The sequence below is a fragment of the Ursus maritimus genome, unplaced genomic scaffold, assembly GCF_017311325.1.
Source record: "Ursus maritimus isolate PB19 unplaced genomic scaffold, ASM1731132v1 scaffold_29, whole genome shotgun sequence".
NCBI lineage: Eukaryota > Metazoa > Chordata > Mammalia > Carnivora > Ursidae > Ursus > Ursus maritimus.
Genome location: NW_024425452.1, coordinates 30,035,283 through 30,059,270, shown reverse-complemented (window position 1 = coordinate 30,059,270; position 23,988 = coordinate 30,035,283). Strand labels below are relative to the sequence as shown.

Genomic DNA, 23,988 nt, shown 5'->3' with positions numbered 1-23,988 from the left:
CAGATTGATTGCTACATCTAACCAACTAAGAGGTGATGAGGGTTTAATTTATGGAAATGAGAAAGAGGCAGAGGCCAAGAAAGTTTGAAGGTAGAATCACAGAACTTGGCCAGTGATTGGGTTAATAAGGAGGCAAAAGAAGAAATAGTGAAAACCCATGCATTACTGTGAGAATAGTAATGCTGTTGAAAATAGGAGGAGGGGGAAGAGTGTCTGGGAAGTGAAAATAAGGTTTAGACATGTGAAATTTTAGATGATGGTAGGAATCTCAGGAGAAGAGTCCAACCAAATTACAGGAATTTGGAATTCATTTACACAGATAAACTGCAGATATATAAGATTATGAGGGCAAAAGCTGTAGTGACAAGGGAAGATGACTAAAGGACAAAATTTTAGGAAATGACTAAACATTTAAGAATGAAAAAAAGGAATTAGAAGACAGTACATATAATAGCTTTCCTTTGTGTACTGAGGAATGAAAGAAGGTGTCCCCCACACAGCAGTGATCTGAGCAAAGACTGGGAGGTGAGAATTGGGTTTCATGTAAAGAAATAGCCAAATTGGAAGCTCCAGGTAAGGTGGAGAGGCAGGGGCAGGTGGGTGGGTATAGAGTTTTGGAGTCAACCAATGAAGAAAGCCTTCAGCTTCAAGCTTTATCTTAAAATCTGGTTTTGGTAACAGATTTTAAAGGGGGAAAAAAAAATCTCATGACTCTACTCTTGTATACTAACATTGCCTTGTTGTTTAGGGATCAGACTTGTTACAACTTAATTCCACTGTACAATTCAATGAAGAAGAAAGTTTTGTCTGACTCTGAGGTATTTCATATTTCATATTTCATCATTCAGACTGTGTTCTTTTTCTGTATATAAAAAAGAAATTTACACATAGTAGTTTTCAGATAAATGGTATTATGAAAATTATTTTTGGCTAATGCTGTAGTTTCAAAAAAGTGGTCCAGAATTTTCTTGTTACAATTACTAAAAACATTGTGGGGGGACTTTCTAATGAATCAGTAAAATGTTCCAGCATATACATTATGGGTTTTCCAAAGTGTAAAGGTAATATTTGGCATATAAACAGCTGTGATAGACACTGTTAATTCTAAAGAGTATAAAATGAAATCTGGAATGTTTAATGAATCTGATAAATTCTTACTTCAAAGGAAGAAGAGAAAGATGCTGATGTGCCAGGAACTTCTACCCGAAAAAGAAAGGTAAGACACTTTTTATTTTAGCAGAAGTACTTTATATGAATTAAAATGTATTAAAAGCATTGTTTTTAACTCTTAGTATTTTTAGAGACATATTAAGTATTACTTCCAAATCAGTTTCCATCACAAAATACATGGTTTTCAGAACTAGGTGAATGATATTTTCTATTATTTGAGTTACTGTATATTACCGAATTATATGAGACTGCATTGAAAGTACAGATTTTACTGTATAAATATTATTTTATTAATATATTTGAAAATTTTCATTTAGGACCATCAACCTAGAAGAAGATTACGTAACAGAGCTCAATCTTACGATATTCAAGCATGGAAGAAACAATGTCAAGAATTGTTAAATCTCATATTTCAATGTGAAGATTCTGAGCCTTTCCGCCAGCCAGTAGATCTCCTTGAATATCCAGTAAGTATTTTTGGAAATATTTTCTCTATATCTCACACATGACAATTAGCCATTTAAGTTGTTATTTCTTATGATTATCATTTATTTCTTCATTATTAAATACATGTTGTCATCTATTTGGTTGTATGAAGCATCTAAGTTGAGTAGTGTGGTATTTAAAACAGAAAGAACCCCAAACTAAGACTCCACAAAGAATTGGGTTATGATTCCAGCTCTTACCTAAAGTTGTACAACTTTGAGTAAGTCATTTTTTTTTTCTCATCTAAATTTTTTTTTACAATTTTCTTTCCCACACTAACTCTAAGAATTTATTATGGCAGTTATTTAGGAAGCAAGAATAATAGTACCTACCTAACCTTCCCAACAGGGTTATGGATGGAATGAGAATACATTAAAATAGCCTTTAAACTATAGCAGTATATACAAATGCCAGGTAGCATTATTATATTTATAGAATTCATGGTAGGAAGATTGAGTAAACCTGATCTGAATATTTATTTTTGCATGCAGTCTTAGCTATCTAAATATAGCTTAAAGTGTTTTTTTATTCCTTTATTCAGTCATTAAAGGTTGTACAGTTTAGATAACATTCATGGTTTCAAATGAAAATAAAAATGAAATATTTTATAAGAGATCATGATGCAGATGTGGTATCCTCTAATCTCGTTATCTTTTTTATGTATGTTTTATAACGTGAATGATGAAAATAGAGAAATTTCATCAATAGATATATATCATAAAATGCCCTTTTTGTCATTTAAAAATCAAGAAATGTGGAATCTTGAATATAAAAGATAAGTTTTTAATTCCAGCAGTGTGATAAACTGGGCTAATTTGAACCCTATGCTCCAAAAAACTCATAGAAGAACTGAGCTAATGCTGCAGTACTCTGGTTTTCAATTCTCTTTGTTTTTGGAACCTGTGGATTTCTCTTTTGTTTCTGGTGAACACAGCTATGTATTTTAGAAAAGTTGTAGTTTATTTAGTGCTTGCAGATGTTTGTATTCTTAGACTTTCCCACAGAAAAGAAGAGCTAGATAAAAGCTTTAATGTTTAGATTCTAGAGGCACAAGAATAACGCTATGTAGAGACAGAAAAAGCCATATGAGCCAAGGTGAGGAGGGAAATTGGAACTGAGATCAGGACTATTGAAAGATTTCACCCTCAGTGAAAACAATAGTATAATTCTCTCCATGAGGAAAAGTGTCTGTCTGGTGCTCTGTCAGGAGAGGAGTCTCCCTAAGCTCTCACTTTGCAAGGATTTAGAGCCCAAATTTACGCTACCCTTGTGTGTAGAAAGAAATTCATCAGAGGGAGGAAAAACCAATCCCTAACCACAGATTAATTAATGATAAAAAAAAAAAATCGCAAACTGTATGAGGGAGCGATCCATCATATATACAACAAAAGCAACAAATGGAAATATTAGCACCCTCTCCCCCAAAACTTGACATGCTAGATTATTTCTGAAATACTATACTTCATCAGATCTAAAACCAATGACTTATTTAATGCACCACTAAGAAAGAAAAATGAAATGCTGCCAACTAAACTTGGATTTGTTATTTTGGTTTAAGAGATAAATGGAGAGATAAGAAACATAAGGAAAAAAAGACCTTACTCGAGGGGCGAAAGGAGTGAGGCAGGTATTTTTAAAACTTTAAACTAAATAGAATTTCTGAAAATGAAATGTAAAATCATTGAAATTAAGCTCTCGGAAAGATTAGGAGATAACGGTAGGTAGATGAAAAAATTCAGTGAGAGAGAGGGGAGACAGAATGGGAGAGGGGCAATCTTTGAGAAATTAATGGCTGCGTACATTTTCTGGGGTTGATAAACATTTGACAAAACATGACTCCTGACCAGGATGTATATGAAAAAAAATCTTTACCTGGAATAATAGCGAAAAATCAAGAAAATGTTGAACTGAGGCTCAGATTAAGCAGCTCTCCAAGATACATAGCTAGTTGTTGGCAAAGTGAGAATAAGAGCCCATATTTTCTATATCTGGTGCACCAGAGCTATATGCAGTATTTATTAGAGAATATTATATAAGACTGTAGTCTCTCTTAAGTATTCAAAGTAATGAGAGCAGTATTTAGAGCTTCTCTTTCCACCAGCCAAAAGTATTAGCAGAAAGTAGAAGAAACAAGAAAAAAATTATAATTTGATCACTTGTTTCTTATAGTACTCCTTGATGGAGGGAGGTGTGAAGATTTAGGACCATTTACTGTTTTTTATTACTGTCACCGAGGAGAAGAGAAAACTGGATTTATTACTTTTTATATTTCAGAATTAACTATGAGTTAACTGTCAGCCTAACTCTAGCAGAATATTTAAAGCAGTCATATTCTTAATACTTCAGCTTTTGTATTGAATTTAATCAAATACTTAAGGCAAGATTTTTAAAATTAAATTTTGTATGTAAGTTAGCTTGCTAAATAGTCTGTCCCATTCATTTATTCAACAGAGATGTATTGCGTGGTTACCCTATATATATACTCTATTGAGTAATGGAAACCCAAGATACAAACCAAGAAAAATGAAGTGTTTTACCATAAATATATTTAACATTTCCCTAAAATCTGCAAAGTTTGTAAAGACAGTATGTCCTAATATTCAATATCCAAGTAATTACAGTGTCTGTTAAAGTGGTTAGTTTCTCTTAAGAGGTTAGAGAGGTTGAACACTGTTCAGATGATGTTACCATTGCATAAAACAATTTCATAACTTCTTCAGCTTACCCACACACAGCTATCTTAGGAGTCAAGGTTTCAGGGACATCTGGGCGGCTCAGTTGGTTAAGTGTCTGCCGTTGGCCCAGGTCATGATCCCAGGGTCCTGGGATTGAGTCCCACATCAGGCTCCTTGCTCAGTACGAAACCCACTTCTCCCTCTGCCTACCTCTCTCCCCCTGCTTGTGCTCTCTCTCTCTCTCTCTGACAAATAAATAATAAAATCTTAAAAAAAAAAAAAAGTCAAGGCTTCAAATACTTTTTTTTTTTTTTTAAGGCCATTCATATGATTTCATTACACAGGAAAATCTGAAATCACAATTTTCACTTTGGATATGTTCTTTTCTATTTCACTATCTTTTTTAAGTTTTTATTTTTATTGTAGTTAGTTAAAATACAGTGTGATATTAGTTTCAGTTGTGCAGTGTAGTGATTCAACACTTCCGTATATCATTCTGTGCTCATCATGACAAGTGCACTCCTTAATTCCTTCTGGTAACCATTAGTTCTCTATAATTAAAAGTCTGTTTCTCACTTTGTCTCTCTTTTTCTTATTTTTTTCCTGTTGCTTGTTTTGTTTCTGAAATTCTACACATGAGTGAAATCCTATAGTATTTGTTTTTCTCTGACTGATTTATTCGGCTTAACTTATACTCTCTAGCTCCATGCATGTAATTGCAAATGGCAAGATTTCGTTCTTTTTTATGGATGAATAAATAGTCCGTTGTGTGTGTGTGTATACATATCTTGAAAAATGTTGTTATGGCTGATATCAAAGAGATTACTGCCTGTGTTCTTTTCTAGGATTTTTATGGTTTCAGGTCTCACATTTAGGTCATTAATCCATTTTGAATTTAATTTTTTGTGTGACACCAGTATATTTTGATAATTTTGTATATATTATAAATACCTGAGCAACACTTTGAAAAATTATGACAGAGAGTTAGGTATCATCATAAACACAATGCGTGAATCAAATGGAATCTGTTCAAGTGACCCACAGGAAGATCGGGGGAAAAATAAAAAAACAACAGAACAAACAGAAAACAATAAAAGTGACAAATGTAATTGAGATCATACAGTGTGCTTTATAGCCACAGTGGAATCAAACCAGAAATAAAAGTAACAGGAAAATCTCTAATCTCTTGATTGATAACTAAATAAATATGCTTCTGAATAATCTTTAAGATCAAAGAAGTCTTAACGGGAAATAAAACACATTGAACTAATAAACGAAAATATAACATCAAAATTTGTGGGATGAAGCTAAACCAATGCAGGGAAGTTTACAGCACTAAATAGTACATCAGAAGAGAAAAAGTCTCAAATCAGTAACACATGCTCTCTCCTCAAGAACCTAGAAAAATAAAAATAAAATGAACCTACAGTGAGGAGAAGACAGGAAATATAAAAAGCAGAAATGAATAAAACTGAAAACAGAAAAACAGTAGAAAAAATCCATAAAACCAAGAGCTGGTTCTTTCAAAAGATCTATGAGAATGATAAACCTCTTTACAAAGCTAAAAAGAAAAAAAGACACAAATTGCTAATATCAGGAATGCAATAGAGGATCATTACAGACCCTATAGATATCAAAAGGATAATAAAGGAATACTGTAGGCAACTCTGCACATACAGATTTGACATCTTAGATGAAATGGACCAATTCTCAAAGTACAAGCTATCACAGCTCACCCAGTATGAGATCATTTGAATAGCCCTATAACCAGTCAGGAAATATAATTTGTAATTAAAAGCTTTCAAAAAAGAAACCTCTTAATTCCAGATGTCCTCACTGGATAATTCTACCAAATGTTTAAAGAATTAACACAAATTCTACATAGTCTCTTCCATAAGATAGATAAGAGACTACTTTTCCACTCATTCTGTGAAACCAGGATAATATCAATATTATCCTGATATTAAAAATAGGCCAAAAAAGTACAAAAGAAGAAAATGCAAACATTCTTAATAAAATAGCAAATAGAATTCAACAATATATAGAAATGATTTTATACCATGACCAATAAGGTTTTTATCCAGGGATGTAACGCTCATTCAGTATTCAAAAATCAGTGTAATTCATCATATTAAAAGAGAAAAATTACATGATCATATCAATTAATGCATTTGAAAAAGCATTTGACAAAATGCAGTACCCATTTGTTCTAAGAATGTACATGTTGGATATGTTATTATAGGGTACAGTCAACATTGCCACAGGAGGAAATGAGTATGGGGCTTAAAAGGAAATTTTTTTTGGTCCCAGGTCCCAGAGATGTTGTCACTGAATGCCAGTTAGAGCCACAAAGGAAGCAGCAGGTTTTGGTCCAGTGGCAGAAGACAGAAGTAAGGGAGATGTTTAAGCCAGAGCCTTTATTGGGGTTTCTGTGAGAAAGGCAAAAGAGAGAGCAGCGTAAACGCTTTAGGACTGGCTAGTTTGAATAATTCCAGTGGGCTTTGGCGAATAGGGGTGGTCTCTAGTTGTCTGGTTCCTGGCCTTAGGACAATTCAAGGCAGAGGAAATACTGGCTTGGTTTGTTGGAATTAGATAAGGAGATGGTTGGTTTACATATGAAAGATGTGTTCTCAGTGCAGCCCTTTTTGCTATCTGTAAGAATTGGTTGGCCCTGAGAGGGGCAGTCTCTCCTCAGGTCTGTAAGGAACCCAAAATGTCAGAGCATCAGGAATACAGAAAATAAGAAAATATGCTTAATATAATTAGCCCTATGATGAATGGATGCCAGATACACAAATATTTAATGTAAGAAAATAACACCATTAATGATAAGAAAAAAGAGGGCATGAAAAAAATAAAAATTATTAGGAAAAAAGGAGCCTTAATGAGGAAAATAGGGATTATTAAAAGATATAGGACTTGTACTCATCACAGAAATTGTATGTGAATCCCTGTGCTGAGTAGTAATACTTTGTGGTAGTTATGTTAATAATACCACCTGTTTTTCTTCTCTTAGGACTACAGAGACATCATTGACACTCCAATGGATTTTGCTACTGTTAGAGAAACTTTAGAGGCTGGGAATTATGAGTCACCAATGGAATTATGTAAAGATGTCAGACTTATTTTTAGCAATTCAAAAGCCTATACACCAAGCAAAAGATCAAGGGTATATAATTAAATTGTTTTTGTTTATGTTTAAATTAAATGAAATCAGAAAAGTAGGTTAAGTAACTAAATGTTGCTTTAATTAAAATTTAGAGCAAAGTTGACTTTCTGTTATGTTCTTAAAGGTATCCTAGTGGAAAAAAGAATTCACATCTTTCTATTTCTTTCCTTCTATAAAATAACAATGATGTCACTAATGTTTAGGAATGGTTTTCTTGAACACATATCACATACATATTTTCCTGGTATATATTAGGGTTATGTGGGCTTAACTTTTCCAGTTGTTTTTTGCATTAATGGAAGGAAATTTTTGTGCATGATTTATAAAAATGAGTGATGTTATAGATATCATTTACCTCTCTTTGGGCAGACAAGGTGATATATGGAAATGAAATGAAAAGAACAGATGCTAATCCTAAGTAGCAATGGAGAACAGGTTCAGAACCTCCGGGATAGTTTCAGTGTGATAGAGTTGACAGGAATTTTGTCTACATGAGCCATCTGAATTGATATTAGGGCTTTTCTTTAAGAATCTGAAATCTTGAGGGGTGCCTGGCTGGCTCTGTTGATCAGGCATACAGCTCTTCATCTCAGGGTTGTAAGTTTGAGCCCTCTGTTGGGTGTAGAGGTTACTTAAAAATAAAATCTTCTAAAAAAAGAATCTGAAACCTTGAAATATTTCTAATCTAATATAAAAATAGTTTAATTGTAAAAATGCTTTAGTTTTGTTCTTCATCCAAAGAGATTGGGAAAAAGTAATGTTTAAATTGTTAAAACTTTTTGCTAGAAAAATACTCAAGGTATATGTTAATATTTACTGAACAAGCATTTTCCTTTGAGGAAGGATTAAACACTTTTTTTCTTATCACAGATTTACAGCATGAGTTTGCGCCTATCTGCCTTCTTTGAAGAACACATTAGTTCAGTTTTATCAGATTATAAATCTGCTCTTCGTTTTCATAAAAGAAATACAATAACCAAAAGGAGGAAGAAAAGAAACAGAAGCAGCTCTGTTTCCAGTAGTGCTGCATCAAGGTATTTGATTTATTTTAAAAAAGCATCAACTGATCTATAACTTTGTCATCTAAATGATAGAACTCGGTGTTTTTTAATACTTCCTTTACTATTCCCTATATTGCAGAATGATATATTTGACATGCAAGTTCCTAAGATGTGGAGGATTTTTAATCTTTTAACTAAAGCTATACTAGTGTAAGTGCTTAAATTCAAACTGCTAAATCTATACAGTAAAACAGCATTTTTAGGATAGTGATGGCATCATGCTTTCTGTCATATAACTGTAGCATTTATGGCAATCCTTCACTAAATATTCACTTTCAAAGGCTCACAACCATATGAAATCCACTACAAATCTCATATTTTAACATATTTCATAATAGTACAAATATTGAATCCAACAGTATAAAACTATTTTATTCGTCTACATAAAGCTATAAGGATGACTAATGATATTATTTTATTTACAGCCCTGAAAGGAAAAAAAGGACGTTAAAACCCCAGCTAAAGTCAGATACCTCTACCTCTCCATTCTCTACACCTACACGAACAATACCACCACGGCATAGTGCCACTCAGATAAACGGTAAAGCAGAATCCAGTTCTGTAGTTCGAACCAGAAGCAACCGAGTGGGTGTAGATCCAGTTACCACTGAGCAACCATCTACTTCCTCAGCAGCAAAGACTTTAATTTCAAAAGCTAATACATCTGCAATGCCAGGGAAAACAAGTAAGAATCAGTTGCAGTTTCTAAATTGAAGTATATATAATTTTTAAATTTAAGCTTTTATTTTGCCAAATGAGATATCCTGGGTTTTAGTAAATTCCAGCAGACAGTATTAGTTTTGCTCTCTCTATCATTTTTGCTCTTTTTTGTTTGTTTTTGTTTCTAATAAGAAAAAATTGAGGCTTAGGAATATCAGTGTAGAATAATGCTTAAAAATGGCAACTCTGATCCAAATTGCCTGAATTTAAATCCTGGTACCCAGACTTGGTAACAGTTTGCCAAGGTTTGCCTTCATAATCTTGAAGCAACTGGACAGCCTCAAAAAGGTCTGAACTGTTAAGAGTTTATTTGTGTATTCCTTTTTCCTGTTTGAAAGTAAATATCCTAAAGAAGCATTTAGCAACTCCTAGGTTTTATCCTTTTGGCTAATTCAAGCAATTCAGGTTAGAAGTAATCCCAACCTCCTTGCTTGTTTTTAGCTTAAATAACTCTTAGCTTTTAATATTGTGTGTGTGTGTATTTTAGTTCTAGAGAATTCTGTGAAACATTCCAAAACCTTGAATACTCTTTCAAGCCCTGGTCAATCCAGTATCAGTCATGGAACTAGGAATAATTCTGCAAAAGAAAACATGGAAAAGGAAAAGCCAGTCAAACGTAAAGTGAAATCATCTGTCCTCTCAAAAACATCCACTGTTACAAAGTCAACACCTATCACTGATCAAGGTAAGGTGTTATTTATTATCTTCCCAGATGCATAGTAGGTATTTCTTAAAAATGATGCTTTTTGTCAGAGGTAGCATTTATACCCACTTTTTATTAGGTTGCCCATTTAAAAGTCACACATTCTGTACTAGTTGATACATTCAGTGAGACATCTCTTGATTTGCAGCTTTGTGCCCAAAGCAAACTGTATTGTCATTAAACTTTAGATTAAAAGCCATGAAAAACTTGCTATATGGAAATCAAAACAAATTCTAGAATCAAAGGTTTTTAATGATGTAAATTACATAGTTCCTGACTTCATTATTACAACACCTTAAAAAGTGTATTCGGGGCGCCTGGGTGGCTCAATCCATTGAGCATCTGCCTTTGGCTCGGATTATGATTCCAGGATCCTGGGATCGAGTCCTGCATCAGGCTCCCTGCGCAGTGGGGAGACTGCTTCTCCCTCTACCCCTCCCCCCCGCTCATGATCTCTCTCTCTCTCTCACACACACACTCTCTCAAATACATAAATAAAATCTTTTTTTAAAAAGTGTATTCATGAAGTTTAAATTAAATTGAATTTAATTAACCCAATGTAGCAGTCTTTACTTTTCTAGAAAAATTAAATTCTTTTTTTTTTTTTAAAGATTTTATTTATTTATTTGACAGAGATAGAGACACCCAGCGAGAGAGGGAACACAAGTAGGGGGAGTGGGAGAGGAAGAAGCAGGCTCCTAGTGGAGGAGCCTGATGTGGGGCTTGATCCCAGAATGCCGGGATCACGCCCTGAGCCGAAGGCAGATGCTAAACAACTGCGCCACCCAGGCGCCCCTAGAAAAATTGAATTCTTACATCATAAAATTCATCACACTGCCCTTCACTAAATAATAACTCATTAGGGTTGTCTACAGCCCAGCCTCTATTCTATCACAACATTTAACCCTTTAGAGTTAAGCTTCCAGATTCTTTCATCTGCAGATTTTCATTGTAAAGTCTTTATGCCTGAAAAAAGGAGAAAGTAACTGATACGATGTACCCTGTGACATGTTAGAACAATTATGGCTTGTTGGCAATAAGCAGCTCAAGAATAAGCATTTCATATCATGACTTCCAAAGTATGCCTAAACAATTTCCTCTTCAATGTTCTCCTCAGCAACCTCTCAGAATTTAATTTTTCTACTGAAACGTTCTCTTTTTGATGAATGGTGATCTTCCCCCTACATAAACTTAAAATCAGGGAGTCATCTGGCCTTCTCTTCCAGATCTACTTCACAGTCATTAGTTCTTGTTATTTCTGCTTCCTTAATATCTCTAAAATCCATTCCTCCTCTCACTTCTGTGTTCTTAATTCAGGCCTACATAATTTGTCATCTGGACTGTTGTCCTGGTTTCCTAACTGGTCTTACTGTCTTGGTTCTGAGCTCTTCCTTACCTGGTCCATCTTCCACATTGTGCAAAAGTGATCTTTCTGATCATTTATCTCTAGTACATGTTGTCTGCATGCCCTCCCCCCACACACACACTTCAAACCCTTCCCTGCTTTCAAATCATATGTGGAATCAGTTTTAATGTTTTTGCTGTTATATAAGACTCTTCATTACTTGGCTGCTGCCTAACATTCAGGCTTTCTTTACTTTCTTTCTCCTTTTTATGTGCCAGCTGTCCTACAGCTTGGAAGTCCCTGAATTTTCACTGCCCTTTTCTTCCTTTGGAATGTCTTTTTTTTCCTCCCAATTTAATGGTTTCCTGTTACCTTTCAAGTCTCACTTTGAAGTAGCATCAACTCCAGGAAGCTTCTTGGGTTCTTTAGACCAAATCAAGCATTTCATCTTTTATGTTCCCAGAACACCCTGTTCATTGCTTTTTGTGGCACTTAGAGTATTCTTCTTTACATGTGTCTATATCCAGTAGAATCTGAACTCTTGTGTTTAATTATTTTTTCTAATCACCTATACTTAGTATATAGTGGACAATAAGTGTTTGAATAAAGAAGCAAATGTGCTCACTTGAGAAACACATGTACTGAATAAGGAAGCAAATGACTTGTATATATGAGTGTTTTGTATTTCTATATTTGCTTCCTTTCTGAACTGAATTAAAAGTTTTGTATAGTTTATTGGCCTTGCTTTTGTCACTTTGAACCCTACATAGATCAAATGTATATAGTGAATTGGTTCTAACATTATGGTAGGGAGGTCCCGTAACCAATCTGATTTACAAGTTTTGAGTATCACAAATATGTAAGAGTTACCAGTACAGTATAGAAATACAATAAGCTAATAAGTTATTAACAGTGACTTATTACATAACTATTGACACCTGTATTAACTATTAGAATCAAGAGACAGTGCTGTCCAATGGAAATACAATATAAACCATGACATCTACATGGTTTAAGTTTTCTAGTAGCTACTACATGCAATAATAACAGGTGAAATTACCAATTTTAATAATTTATTTACTCCATTATATCAAAAATATCATCTCAACATGTAATCAATATTTTAAAATGTACAGTGCTTCAGTATTCACATTTAAATTTAATTAAAAAGTCAGTTCCTCAATTGCATAGCTATGTTTCAGGTGCTCAAGAGCTACATGTTTAGTAACTACCTTAGTGAACATCACAGATCCACACAGAGAGCTGCATTTGTTCTTAACCTTTTTAGTATGTGTATTGCTTTGTAATGTTGATGAAACCTGTAGTTATTTCCCCCAAAAAGGAGTAAATCATGCTTTAGAATTTCTATAGTGAGTACATGGACTGGATATTTAGATTCCTTGTCAGTAGTCTTAATGTAAAACAAGATCTATAGAACCCTCAGACAGGTTAAGTGTAATTGTGTATTAGAAAATATTTAATTACTTTATTCACACACACACATTTCTCCCTGTTTCCCTTTCTTTCATTATGGCAGAAAACCATTAAAGAAAATTATTTGTACTCTGGGGGTCAGGAAATGAGGGTTTTGCCTTTTCCCTCTGTCTCTGACCTCTTGTGACCTTGATTTTTTTTCTTGATATTTACAAAGTATAATTCAAACCTATGACCAAAATATACCATTATGAAGAAGCATTCTCTTTAAAAGCAGTTTTCATCTCTTTATGGATTTCCTCTAGAATATTGCATTGCAGATCACCATCGCAACCAAACAAAAGAATCTCAGAACTTTGAAGGAAAAAGTTAGTGATAATACATGTTTATCACCTTTTTCCTTCATCTGATGGGATAATAGCATTTTTCTTTTTTTTAAGATTTTACTTATTTGACAGAGAGAGACACAGCGAGAGAGGGAACACAAGCAGGGGGAGTGGGAGAGGGAGAAGCAGACTCCCCACTGAGCAGGGAACCCAATGCAGGGCTCGATCCCAGGACCCTGGGATTATGACCTGAGCCGAAGGCAGACGTTTAACGACTGAGCCACCCAGGCGCCCCCTAATAGCATTTTTTTTTAACACAGAAGGGCAGTTCATCATGATCTCTAGATCCTGCAGATTTAGAGTCTGATGTCTAGAATTTTCTGATTTTTTTTATAAAGCATAATGACCTCTATCGTGGAATTTGTTACAATTATAATGGTGGCATGCATAATAGATTTGATTGATAGATGGAGTCAGTACTGCTTATGATAATAAATCATTTGCCAATCAATACATAAGGATATAGGACTGTTTCAAAGAGCTTGAGAAGAAAACTGCTGTTTAGTTGTTTATTTCATCCTTTTTAAACAGCTCTGAGAACATAGTAACTTATTTCTACTCTTGTAGTTAGGATAGATGAAGAATATCAAAGCCATGGTAGTTTTTCTGGAGAATAACTGATGTAAATTATTGCAGTAGATGTACTCTGAAACCTTGTGTGTGGTAGGATTAGGAGAGGAGAGCCTTTTTACTTCTGAGGGACATAGAAAATATTTAGACTGTAAACTCTTCTGTGATACTAGAGAGGGTATGATGATTACATCCAAAAAGGGATCAAATAAGAGTCAGAATCATTCCAGTCTTGATAGTCCCTTTTTATTCCATCCCTGGTAGGAAAAAGTGATTAGAGGTAAGTAGAAGGGGATGATATGCTTATGTATTCAGAATACCAAGTTAAAATGTCCTGGATTTTATATACTTGGATCATTTTCCATACTTGAGCTGCTTAAAGGTAGGAATACAGAAAACTTTTTAATGAGGTAAACAATGAAATTCTTTGAGGTTGCTAAGCTCCTTACAAGTATATAGGGTCATTTTGTGTAATGGAAGCAATGCTTTTATATTAGAACATGTAGTGAAGGTAATAGTGGCGTAAGAAATCTTGGCTAACCCCAGCGCATCATAAGTTACAGTATTAACAGGTTATTTATTTGTTCTGAGTTTCTTCCCTCGTGAAGTCATTAATGATTTCATTGAGGATCTTTCCTCCTCTGTGAGTTTTAAGTAGAAAATAATATCACTAAACTATTAGCCTTTGTTGGTTATTTTTCTCATTTTAGTAAAAACAAAAATTAGAATCGTGTTGTTACATAAGTATAGCAGTGTCCTTAATGACTAGTTTGAGGGTCAAATAAAAAAAGCAATTTCATATATTAAGTGTGCTGTTGTTCCTTTTTAGCAGATTGTAAGAACAATGCCCTCGTACCAGGAAGCATTCAAGTAAATGGCCATGGAGGGCAGCCATCCAAACTTGTGAAGAGAGGACCTGGAAGGAAGCCTAAGGTAGAAGTTAATACCAATAGTGGTGAAGTTATACACAAGAAAAGGGGTAGAAAGCCCAAAAAGCTACAGTATGCAAAGCCAGAAAATTCAGAGCAAAATAATGTGCATTCAATCAGAGATGAAGTAGTTCCTTCTTCAACATGCAGTTTTCTTTCTGAAACTAATACTATAAAAGAGGATTTGTTACAGAAAAAAAGTCGTGGAGGCAGAAAACCGAAAAGGAAGATGAAGACACAAAAACTAGATTCAGATCTCATAGTTCCTACAAGTGTTAAAATGCTAAGGAGAAGTAACCGAAAAAAGACAGATGATCCTATGGATGAGGAAGAAGAGTTTGAGGAACTTAAAGGCTCTGAACCCCACATGAGAACTAGAAACCAAGGTCGAAGGACAGCTTTCTATAACGAGGATGATTCCGAAGAGGAGCAAAGGCAGCTGTTGTTCGAAGACACCTCTTTGACTTTTGGAACTTCTAGTAGAGGACGAGTCCGAAAGTTGACTGAAAAAGCAAAAGCTAATTTAATTGGTTGGTAACTTGTACCAAAATATTTTACTTCAAAATCATAAAGCAGGTACAGTTAAGGAACACGTAGAACTAAGGCTTCTGCTTCCTTGCTGCTATGGTGGATTAGGGAATGTTATGATTTGATTTGCAAAAAAACAAACAAACTTACAAGACACTTCACTTCTTTAAATGAATATATATATATATATAAATATATACATATATATTTTAAATGTTTGCTATTTATTGCCCTTAGATAGGTTATGCATTTCAACATTCATTTCATTCACTGTTTGAAACAAAAGAAATTGAGGACCTATAATGAATTCCCAGTTTATTTCTGGAAAAGACAGTTCTGCTACACTCTTAAGGAGCATAATATTCCTAGTGATAGAGCATTTCATGTTAAAATGAATTATTTTTGACCAAGCCAGGTACATTTCTATTGATACAGAAGTCCTGCCCCTAGGAAGACAGATGTTACCAGAGTAGCAGTAAATTAAGAAGTGTGTTTCCTCTAAAGATAAATATAAAATTCCCACCATTTGATATCCTAAAAAGTTTAATTTTAATTATAGAATGTTCATCTACAAAGAATCTAGACAAGGCTTTTGCTGTATTCCATTTCTGCCAAACGTAAGAGAAAATGTACTGATGAAAAGGAAACATATCCACATTGGAAAACATTTGACTGTCTAATTTTTCAGACCTTGATTCTTATATCAATCACTCAATCTCTGTTTATTGTGCCAAAGACTGAGAATCAGTGCAGTGGAAAGCCTGTTTTTGACTGTCAGGACAGCATACACTTTTCAATATTGGAAAGGCTATATATTATTCTAAAGAGCACGTTATTAAAAAGAGTTATGCTGAGATGTATCTTTTTTTGGTACTTAATAGTAGAAAATAATGCACTGGTGGGTCCTTTGACAGAGATGTTTTAGAGAAAATGTTTAAGTGGTTAAAGGATTCAAGGAAAATACAGGAAAAAGGTATGGGATTTGATGTTTACTTGTTGATCTGGATTAATGTCGTTTCTAAACTTTAGACATATCTAATAGGCTAAAATGACTTACAAAGAAATGTGTCTGTGTGTGTATGTGTATATATTGATAAATGGGTATAATTACATATATATATACAAACACATACTTATATACTATTACCCAGGTATAAATTCTTTTTTCAGGATTTTTTAGATAGTGGTAGAATAAAAATAATTTTAAAATGTCATACTTTATAGTTTAATTTTAAGGGGAAGATTGGTTATTTTCAATTATTAAAGGTTAAAATAGGCCAAATCACTTTTTATGCAATCATGTTTTATACAGTGGTCTCATTGCACATTGTGTTTTTTCTGCACTTTTTATGGTATCCTTATCACGCTGGTATGTCAATATACACCCTAAAGAAAAATTCCATTTAATGATTGTGCCTTGTATTCTATTATTTTTTGCATCGTTAGTAAAATTAAGTTGTCTATTGTAAATGATAACTATATGACTTAGGAGAATGTATTGCTATATGTACTGCTATGGAAAAGGAAAGCAGTTATTTATTTGTTTATGGTACAGTTAGTTATTTTATACCTTAAAAACCAACATAAATACCATTTCTATTGTTTAAAAATTATTGTCCATTTTTTAAAAGGTTTAAAGAATGTAGTATTTTCTGAGGACTGGTATGGTACAAAAATGTAACCAAAATTTTCAGATACTACATTTTTAAAAAGTGAGGATGGGAGAATATGTATCAGCATGACCCTGATGTAGAAAAATAAAGTCTTTAATTGAACCTTGGCAAAATACATTACATAATTATTTCCTTACTTATTTCTGATAGGGATAAATGTTAGCCGTCATTTAATTGTATTGAAGAACAATGGAAAGTGATGCATTTGGGCTTTTTAGATCATTTGTAACTAAATTTGTACAGAAATCCTCCTGTGAAATTAAGTAAACCATTTTCCAGATCTTAACTGGATTGCTGTGATTTTGCAGTTGAGAAATAATTTCAAATTTTTCAGGTTTTTTGTATATTTATTTTTTTCTAACAAATATATTTAACTATATAATTAAAATTCAGTAGTTAAAACTCTTCATAATGCAGAAATGGATGGCTTGGTTGTATAGTAAAATGAGTCTTTCAGTTACACCATTATTGAGAATAATGTGTATGTTTGAGATTTAAGTCATTAAAGTAATGTGTTGCTTTTGAAGGCAATCTATTTGAAACATGTAATTTCCTGATGTTATCTGCATTGTGTTGGAAAAAAATAATAGACTATAACTCCATTTTTGTAAAAATGATGTGTACAGTTTTAAGGTGTGTACAGAAAAAGGAAGAGCGTACACAGTCTTAGGGTGGAATATACTTCTAGTACAATGTACGGATTAGTTCTAACTCTTGAGCAAAGAAATGAGTATTTACCATCTTACCTGCAACAAGTAAATGTACTGTTCCTGTTCTAAAGACACTGTATATTTATGACCGTATTTGGACATCATTAGACACTGGTTTCTTAGTAAAGCAAAAACGACTTGGATTCAGATTCTTTGTAATTGAAACACTTAAAAATGTATTAGTAATACCAGATATATTTAGATTTTATATTTTTATAATTTAGCTTCTATACATTACAGAAGTTGAATTGAGAAATTTAAGTCGTCATCATATTTTTGTTCTGTTTGACCAAATATCAAAAATATTGGAAAAATATCCTCTTTGAGACAATGACACCATGTATGTACTCTTTGTAGGCCAAAAGGAAATGTTGGCAGTTATCTTAGGTGAGCAATAAAAACCTCAAGTTAATTGAAAGTTTCAGAAATATAACTTGTTACATACATGGAAAATATAAATCAATTTATATATTTTTAAGTACCTAACCCTAATATCCTCTCCCTCCACCCCAACAGTCTCCAGTCCCAATCAAATCTTACAAAGTTATAAAATGTTGCAAATGAGCGGTTTAAACATTCAATTTAATTACAGCCTCACAACTCTGGGCAATAGATACATACCTTCTTAAAATTTTTATCCTTTGCAATCTGCTATTATGTCATTAGACTGTTTTCTGCATAAATTTATGTACTAAAGATTTGTTGGTCTTGTTTCCATTGTTTTTATTACTGGCACAGCTTCACCACAAATTCGAAGACTATTAACGTTATTATGAAAGTATCTCCCTCCTTAAATTAAATTAAATTAAAATAATTGTGAGCTTGAACATGTCACATCTGAGATATGAGTTTGGCTGAATTTAGTATCACTTGGAAGTGAATTGCCTAAGATAGACTGGTCTGCAAAACGATCTTCATGCAGCAGTGTGTTAACATCTAGAACTGCTCCTTATCTGCAGTGTAGTATATTAATCAGACATTTTAACAAATGTATTCAAATAACATTTTGCTTATGTGATAGTCACAATTTACATGTTTTAAAATCTGACTTATAAATTAGTTCCTCTGGTTAATAGTATTTAATTCTAGCATTCCATTTTATCCATACATACCTATGTATCTCTCACATGACAACTGGAAGCAATTTTGATTTTGTTTTCTATTCAATGAAAACAAATTGTTATTCTGAATGTTTTTGTTCATCTGAAATTTATTTTTGAGTCGGTTGAAAGGACCAAGATACTTGAGAGTTTAAAGGGCTATAAGCATTCTCCTTATATGCAGGAAATATGTGATTTTAAAAGTCATAAAAGGGGAAGTACTTTTATGTTCTGTCAATTACCCCCATACTAACAAAGTATTTTTTACATAACAGGTTCTGATGCGATTTAGTTATATTTAGGTGAGAATTTATTTTCCTATTAAAATTAGAAAAATACACCATTTCCTTACTTTCCTCCTTGCACTTGCCCTCAGTTCCCCAAATTTCCACGTGATTTGAACTAAATACTGCATTTACTAAGAAACTACTTATATTCTTAATTACACTGAGCTAAGCACTACAAATGACGTTTTGTACTATGTACAGTAACCAAGAAGAGGTCAAGTTGAGTCAGAAGACTGTAAGTACCACTCTGACGCTCCAGACGTAAATCTTGTACACACTGCAGTGAAACAGAAAATATTATGAGCTATAAATATATATGATTTTTAGTTTTGATAGCTCTGTGTTGAAGTACTTTTTTAATGCAGATAAAATCATCAGGAAATTAACCTTTATATGGCACAAACCAAATACGTAATAGTGGGTGGCTATGAGTTTCTACATTTAAGGAGCTAAGAGAGTAGGTTTGAGATGATACAGTACACACGATATGATGCAGAGAGGCACACACACGCTCATTACTTTTAAGATTGTGTGTGATGATTAATCACAATGGTAAACTATAAATTGAGGCAAAATACAAAGTTACATTTTTGGACCATATTAAAACTGCAAGAAGATGAGGTCTTTATTAAAGATCTTTTAGAAAACTGTTAAATCCTGTCACACGATATTTAGACATGTAGAATGTAGCTCAATTTTTTAAAAGTAACTGACCTAGAGGGTTAAAGTTGAAACTGACACATTTTCAAATTAAAATTATACTTATTTTGTACAGAAAACAATGTTAAACACAAGCAAATCTGTTGTATGTAATAAGTAACACAGAGTTTAAAGACAAATTATTTAGCTTTATTGAGGTTTTTGTTTTTTTCCTCCCAGAAACCTGGAGTACCATGTTATAAACGGCAGTCTCACACCAGAATAGCAGTGCCCTTTCTTTTTGTACATATTGATTGGACCTTTCTTTACTGTTATGTGGACACTTTCTATGTTAGTTTTGATGCATAATTCTTTGAATCCTTTTATACAAACTAGAATGTATGTGTAAGAATTCCTGTCCCTGCAATGTAGTAACTACAAACTTATTTTTAAATAAATAGAAAACTTGTTTTTCTAAGCTATTTTGTAGAGCCTCCTGATTTATTTGCTTTTCTTTTTTCTTTTTTTTTTCTTTTGGGTAACATAAGCACTCAGTACATCATTTCAACAGGCACTGTACCAAAGAATCTATTATGTAATTGCCCTATTTAGCAAAATGTTAAAATCACTAGCCAGTTAACGGATTGTGAGTATCCTAATTCCAAAATAATCAAAGGTTGAAAATAAGTCACTTGCCTTCCTTTTTTTTTTTTTTTAAGGTTTTGTTTATTTGAGAGAGAGCATGTGCACATGCAAGCCTTAGTGAGCAAAGGGAGGAGTAGAGGGAGAGAGAATTTCAAGGAGACTCCGTGCTGAGTGGAGCCCGACTTGAGACTTGATCTCACCACCCTGAGATCATGACCTGAGCTGAAACCAAGAGTCTGTCACTTAACCGACAGCCATGCAGGCACCCCAAGTCACTTGGCCTTTTAATGTGTACATTTAATAAAACAATTTCATTAATTTATTATGTGCAAGTTACTATACTGGGTGATAAATACATTCAGATATTTCTAAGAGATAATTCAAAGGAACAGTTTGTGTATTTTTTTCAAAATGTGAAATAAAATGTCTACAAAAAGGAATGTCGAAAAATTTCACTTGTTAAGCAGTTACACAAAATAAGATTTGTGAAAGCATTGCTGTTTTCCTAGAAGTTTGTTCAGATTGGCATACATTGTTGACTTCCTAAAAATTCTAATTTTAATATAAAAATGCATAAGGCTATAATAAATGACAGTTCAGATTAAGCAGATAACAGGATGATTTGTGATTTTGTCCCTAAGAAATTTTTTTTAAATGACTATATAAAATAAATTTCTAAGTTGAGGAAAGTAGGTAAACATTCCTGGAGTACCTTTTTTTTATTTCCTCTCTCTAAACTAAGCTGATAATAATACCTAGCATGTACTTAGAAGAACCAGTCAAGAAAAATTTCATTTTCAGCAACCACTTTTTACTGGTTTCTCTTTTGTAATAACATCAACTTTTTCTTCGAGCCTATTTCCCTATTATTTAAGGACAGTAAGATTAAAAACCAAAGCACAAGACTTCTATCCCTTGCAATATATACCTTGTAATCTTTTTGCACTAAACATGTTTACTGTATGTTGATTGCTCTTGGGTTTTGTTTTGTTTTTTAAGATTTTATTTATTTATTTATTTGACAGAGAGCCAGCCAGCGAGAGAGGGAACACAAGCAGGGGGAGTGGGATAGGAAGAAGCAGGCTTCCCGCTGAGCGGGGAGCCCCATGCACTGGGAGCTCCAGCTCAATAGGACGACCCTAGGATCAGGCCCTGAGCAGACGCTTAATGACTGAGTCACCCAGGCGCCCCATGCTCTTGGGTTTGTTTGGGAAAAGAGCAGTAGAAAGGATTTGATGAAATAATTTTCTGCCTAGTCAGCTAGGCATGGTAGCAGCAGTGTAATGCAATGAACTAAGCTTAGAGTTGAGTCCTCTCTTACAGCTTCACTTTCTTCATCTGTAAAGTTTTAAAAAAATAGATAATCTGCAACATCCAATTCATTTCAAATAGTCATTGATTGTTTCTCATTTGTATACTGTCCCCTGTACTTGTGGTTCAATCTTGATTTTCTCTTTTATGTTTAACTTTCAGGCAAGCCGTTATCTTTTGGCCATAACCTGATTATAGCAAGTGCAAGATCTTCTGAACCCTTAGAAAAAGAAGTTTTGAGTTGCAATATTTGTTTACACTAATAAAAAGTACTAAAGTTTGTGATTTTCCCAGGGCCCTCTGGGAAGACTCAAAGATAGTTTCTGTATAAAACACATCTTGAAATTTTTATTTTAGGATTCAATTTTGGGAAAGCAAAATCAAAAGTTTTCAGAGGAGATTTAATCACTTCATTAAGACAGGATCATGGGGGCCTGAGAATTGATAGTTGAGTTTCCCCCTTAATAAAAGTGAAATAAAGTATTTTTTTAAAAAACATAGAAAACAGAACAATTTCAAGGAAACTTACATCTTTCACAAGTGGGAAACTTCTTTAATTTTTGTCTTTGTTTTAATAATCAAGGACATTATAAAGTCAAAACAAAGCCAAGCAAATTATTCAGAAGAGATAGGGGAAATCTAAGTAGGTTATACAGAAGTTGAAGAGCAATTTAGTCTTCTTTTGAGCTCTTTAAGAGCAATATATTATTTTAATGGAGAACACCAAATTCTAGTTTGGTAGTGACATAGTCCTTAACAGTAAAGTTTTCACACCCTCTACCCGCCCCTTCCTTTTCTTGTGAATAAGTGCATCAAAAACTGAGGGAGTTTGCCAATTTTTTTAGTACATTTTGTAAGTTTCTTTTCAGACTCTTCTAGATCTTCAAGTTTCTCATATTTGGGAACAAATAGACACCTCAGGAAAAACACTGTCCTTGAAAAACAAACTCATTCTGTTATCTTGATACTTAATTGTATTTTTCTGTCAGTATTCCTGGTCTCAGCTACATGTGTTAATTACAAATTTTAAGCAGTGTAACTATTTCACTGAGAAAACTCAAAGGAAAGAAATTGAAAACTGTCATATAGAAGCATTTTTGCAGACTAGCAAAGCTCATGAATACACATAACTTTGAAACCTTAAAGTTGCAAAAATGAACATGTCCGTTAAATACATAACCCAAAAATAGCCATCCATAGTATATAAATACAAGAAGCAAATGTAAATAAAATTACACTGAGTGAGCAGTATTTCAGTATTGAATCTTAAATAGGTATCCAATGATTACCCATTAATTAACTCAACATTAGTCCAAAGTTTTAAGTTACCTGAGGATCTTGGAAGTTATATTCAAGCTGACATACTATGAAATATAATTACTATTATACAAACATTTGTCAGAATCATGATTCAATTTGAAGACATTTTATATTTTTTATTCTTAATATTACATAAGCAATGTTAGTTTATCTAGTAGCAGACCAGCACTAGAAATTTAAGGGCTTCAGATTAACTTGTCTCTTAAGCAAGCCCGATCGTCATTTTAAAAATAAAATGTATTCTTGGATTATACTCCATACTTATATGGAAAAGACAGCCATTATTTAAATTTTGAAATAATTTTAATAACCAAAATTATTAAATCAGCTTTATTTACCCAAAGATTCACCTTAATTATATGAACTGGGGCTCTTAAAATGTTTGTGAGCTACTTGTTTTTATAAGAAAGATTGTTCCTAATGTCTCTTACAAATACTAGAAAAAACCTGGGTGGGGAGGATGTGGTTTCCAATTCCATATTATAATATTTTAAATGCCCAGTTGTCAACAAAAAATTGAGGCATGTGAAGAAGATGGTATGGCTATTCACAGGAAGGTAGTAAGATCTCTGGATTAGATACAAAACCATGTTTTACAGACCAATATGATAACTTTGTAGTTTTTCCAGTAAACAGAAATTATTTTTAACTCCACTGGATAAAATCTACAAGTTAACATGTAACTTTACTTGATTTGGGTGGGACCAAAATTTTTAAAATTTTAAATTTTTAACCAAAATCTTAAACGTCATTGGAAAGGACTTCATAGACTCAGCTAAATCACTACACCCACACTTATGAAACGGATAATTTCTTCAAGCTTTGTGCTGTTTTCATGATACAAGGACAACCCTATTAAACCTGTATAGCTCATATTTATCCAAAGAAATAATAAACATATATGCCACTTTGCTCTAGATAGAGCCCTACCCTAAAGACTCCGAGGTCCCAGTTCTGTTTTTTCATGAGTCATTAAAATTCGCTAATCCCCATGGTGACCTATTTCCTCTTTGAGTCAGCCTTCCTCACTTATTAAGACCACTTAAAAGATTGTCTTGGAATGTATTTCTCTGTCATTACTATTATGAAACCAAGGAATGCTAACTAAACTCACAGTAGAGTAGCCA

At 33.4% G+C, this 23,988-nt stretch overlaps 1 protein-coding gene across 4 annotated transcripts in view; it reads left to right on the top strand.

The window, feature by feature from the left end:
• Nucleotides 1-20,062, top strand: part of LOC103657496 (pleckstrin homology domain interacting protein) — a 133,268-nt gene extending 113,206 nt beyond the window's left edge. For 2 of the 4 annotated variants that reach the window (XM_040643690.1, XM_040643689.1), the window contains exons 33-40: nucleotides 749-818; nucleotides 1,166-1,216; nucleotides 1,488-1,637; nucleotides 7,348-7,500; nucleotides 8,371-8,534; nucleotides 8,987-9,246; nucleotides 9,769-9,966; nucleotides 14,549-20,062. In XM_040643690.1, the coding sequence (XP_040499624.1) occupies nucleotides 749-818; nucleotides 1,166-1,216; nucleotides 1,488-1,637; nucleotides 7,348-7,500; nucleotides 8,371-8,534; nucleotides 8,987-9,246; nucleotides 9,769-9,966; nucleotides 14,549-15,186 (1,684 nt within the window). In that variant the 3' untranslated portion in view covers nucleotides 15,187-20,062. The remainder of the gene's footprint in view (nucleotides 1-748; nucleotides 819-1,165; nucleotides 1,217-1,487; nucleotides 1,638-7,347; nucleotides 7,501-8,370; nucleotides 8,535-8,986; nucleotides 9,247-9,768; nucleotides 9,967-14,548) is intronic. The other 2 variants (XM_040643691.1, XM_040643692.1) reach the window with 2 other exon arrangements.
• Nucleotides 20,063-23,988: the final 3,926 nt, after the last annotated feature.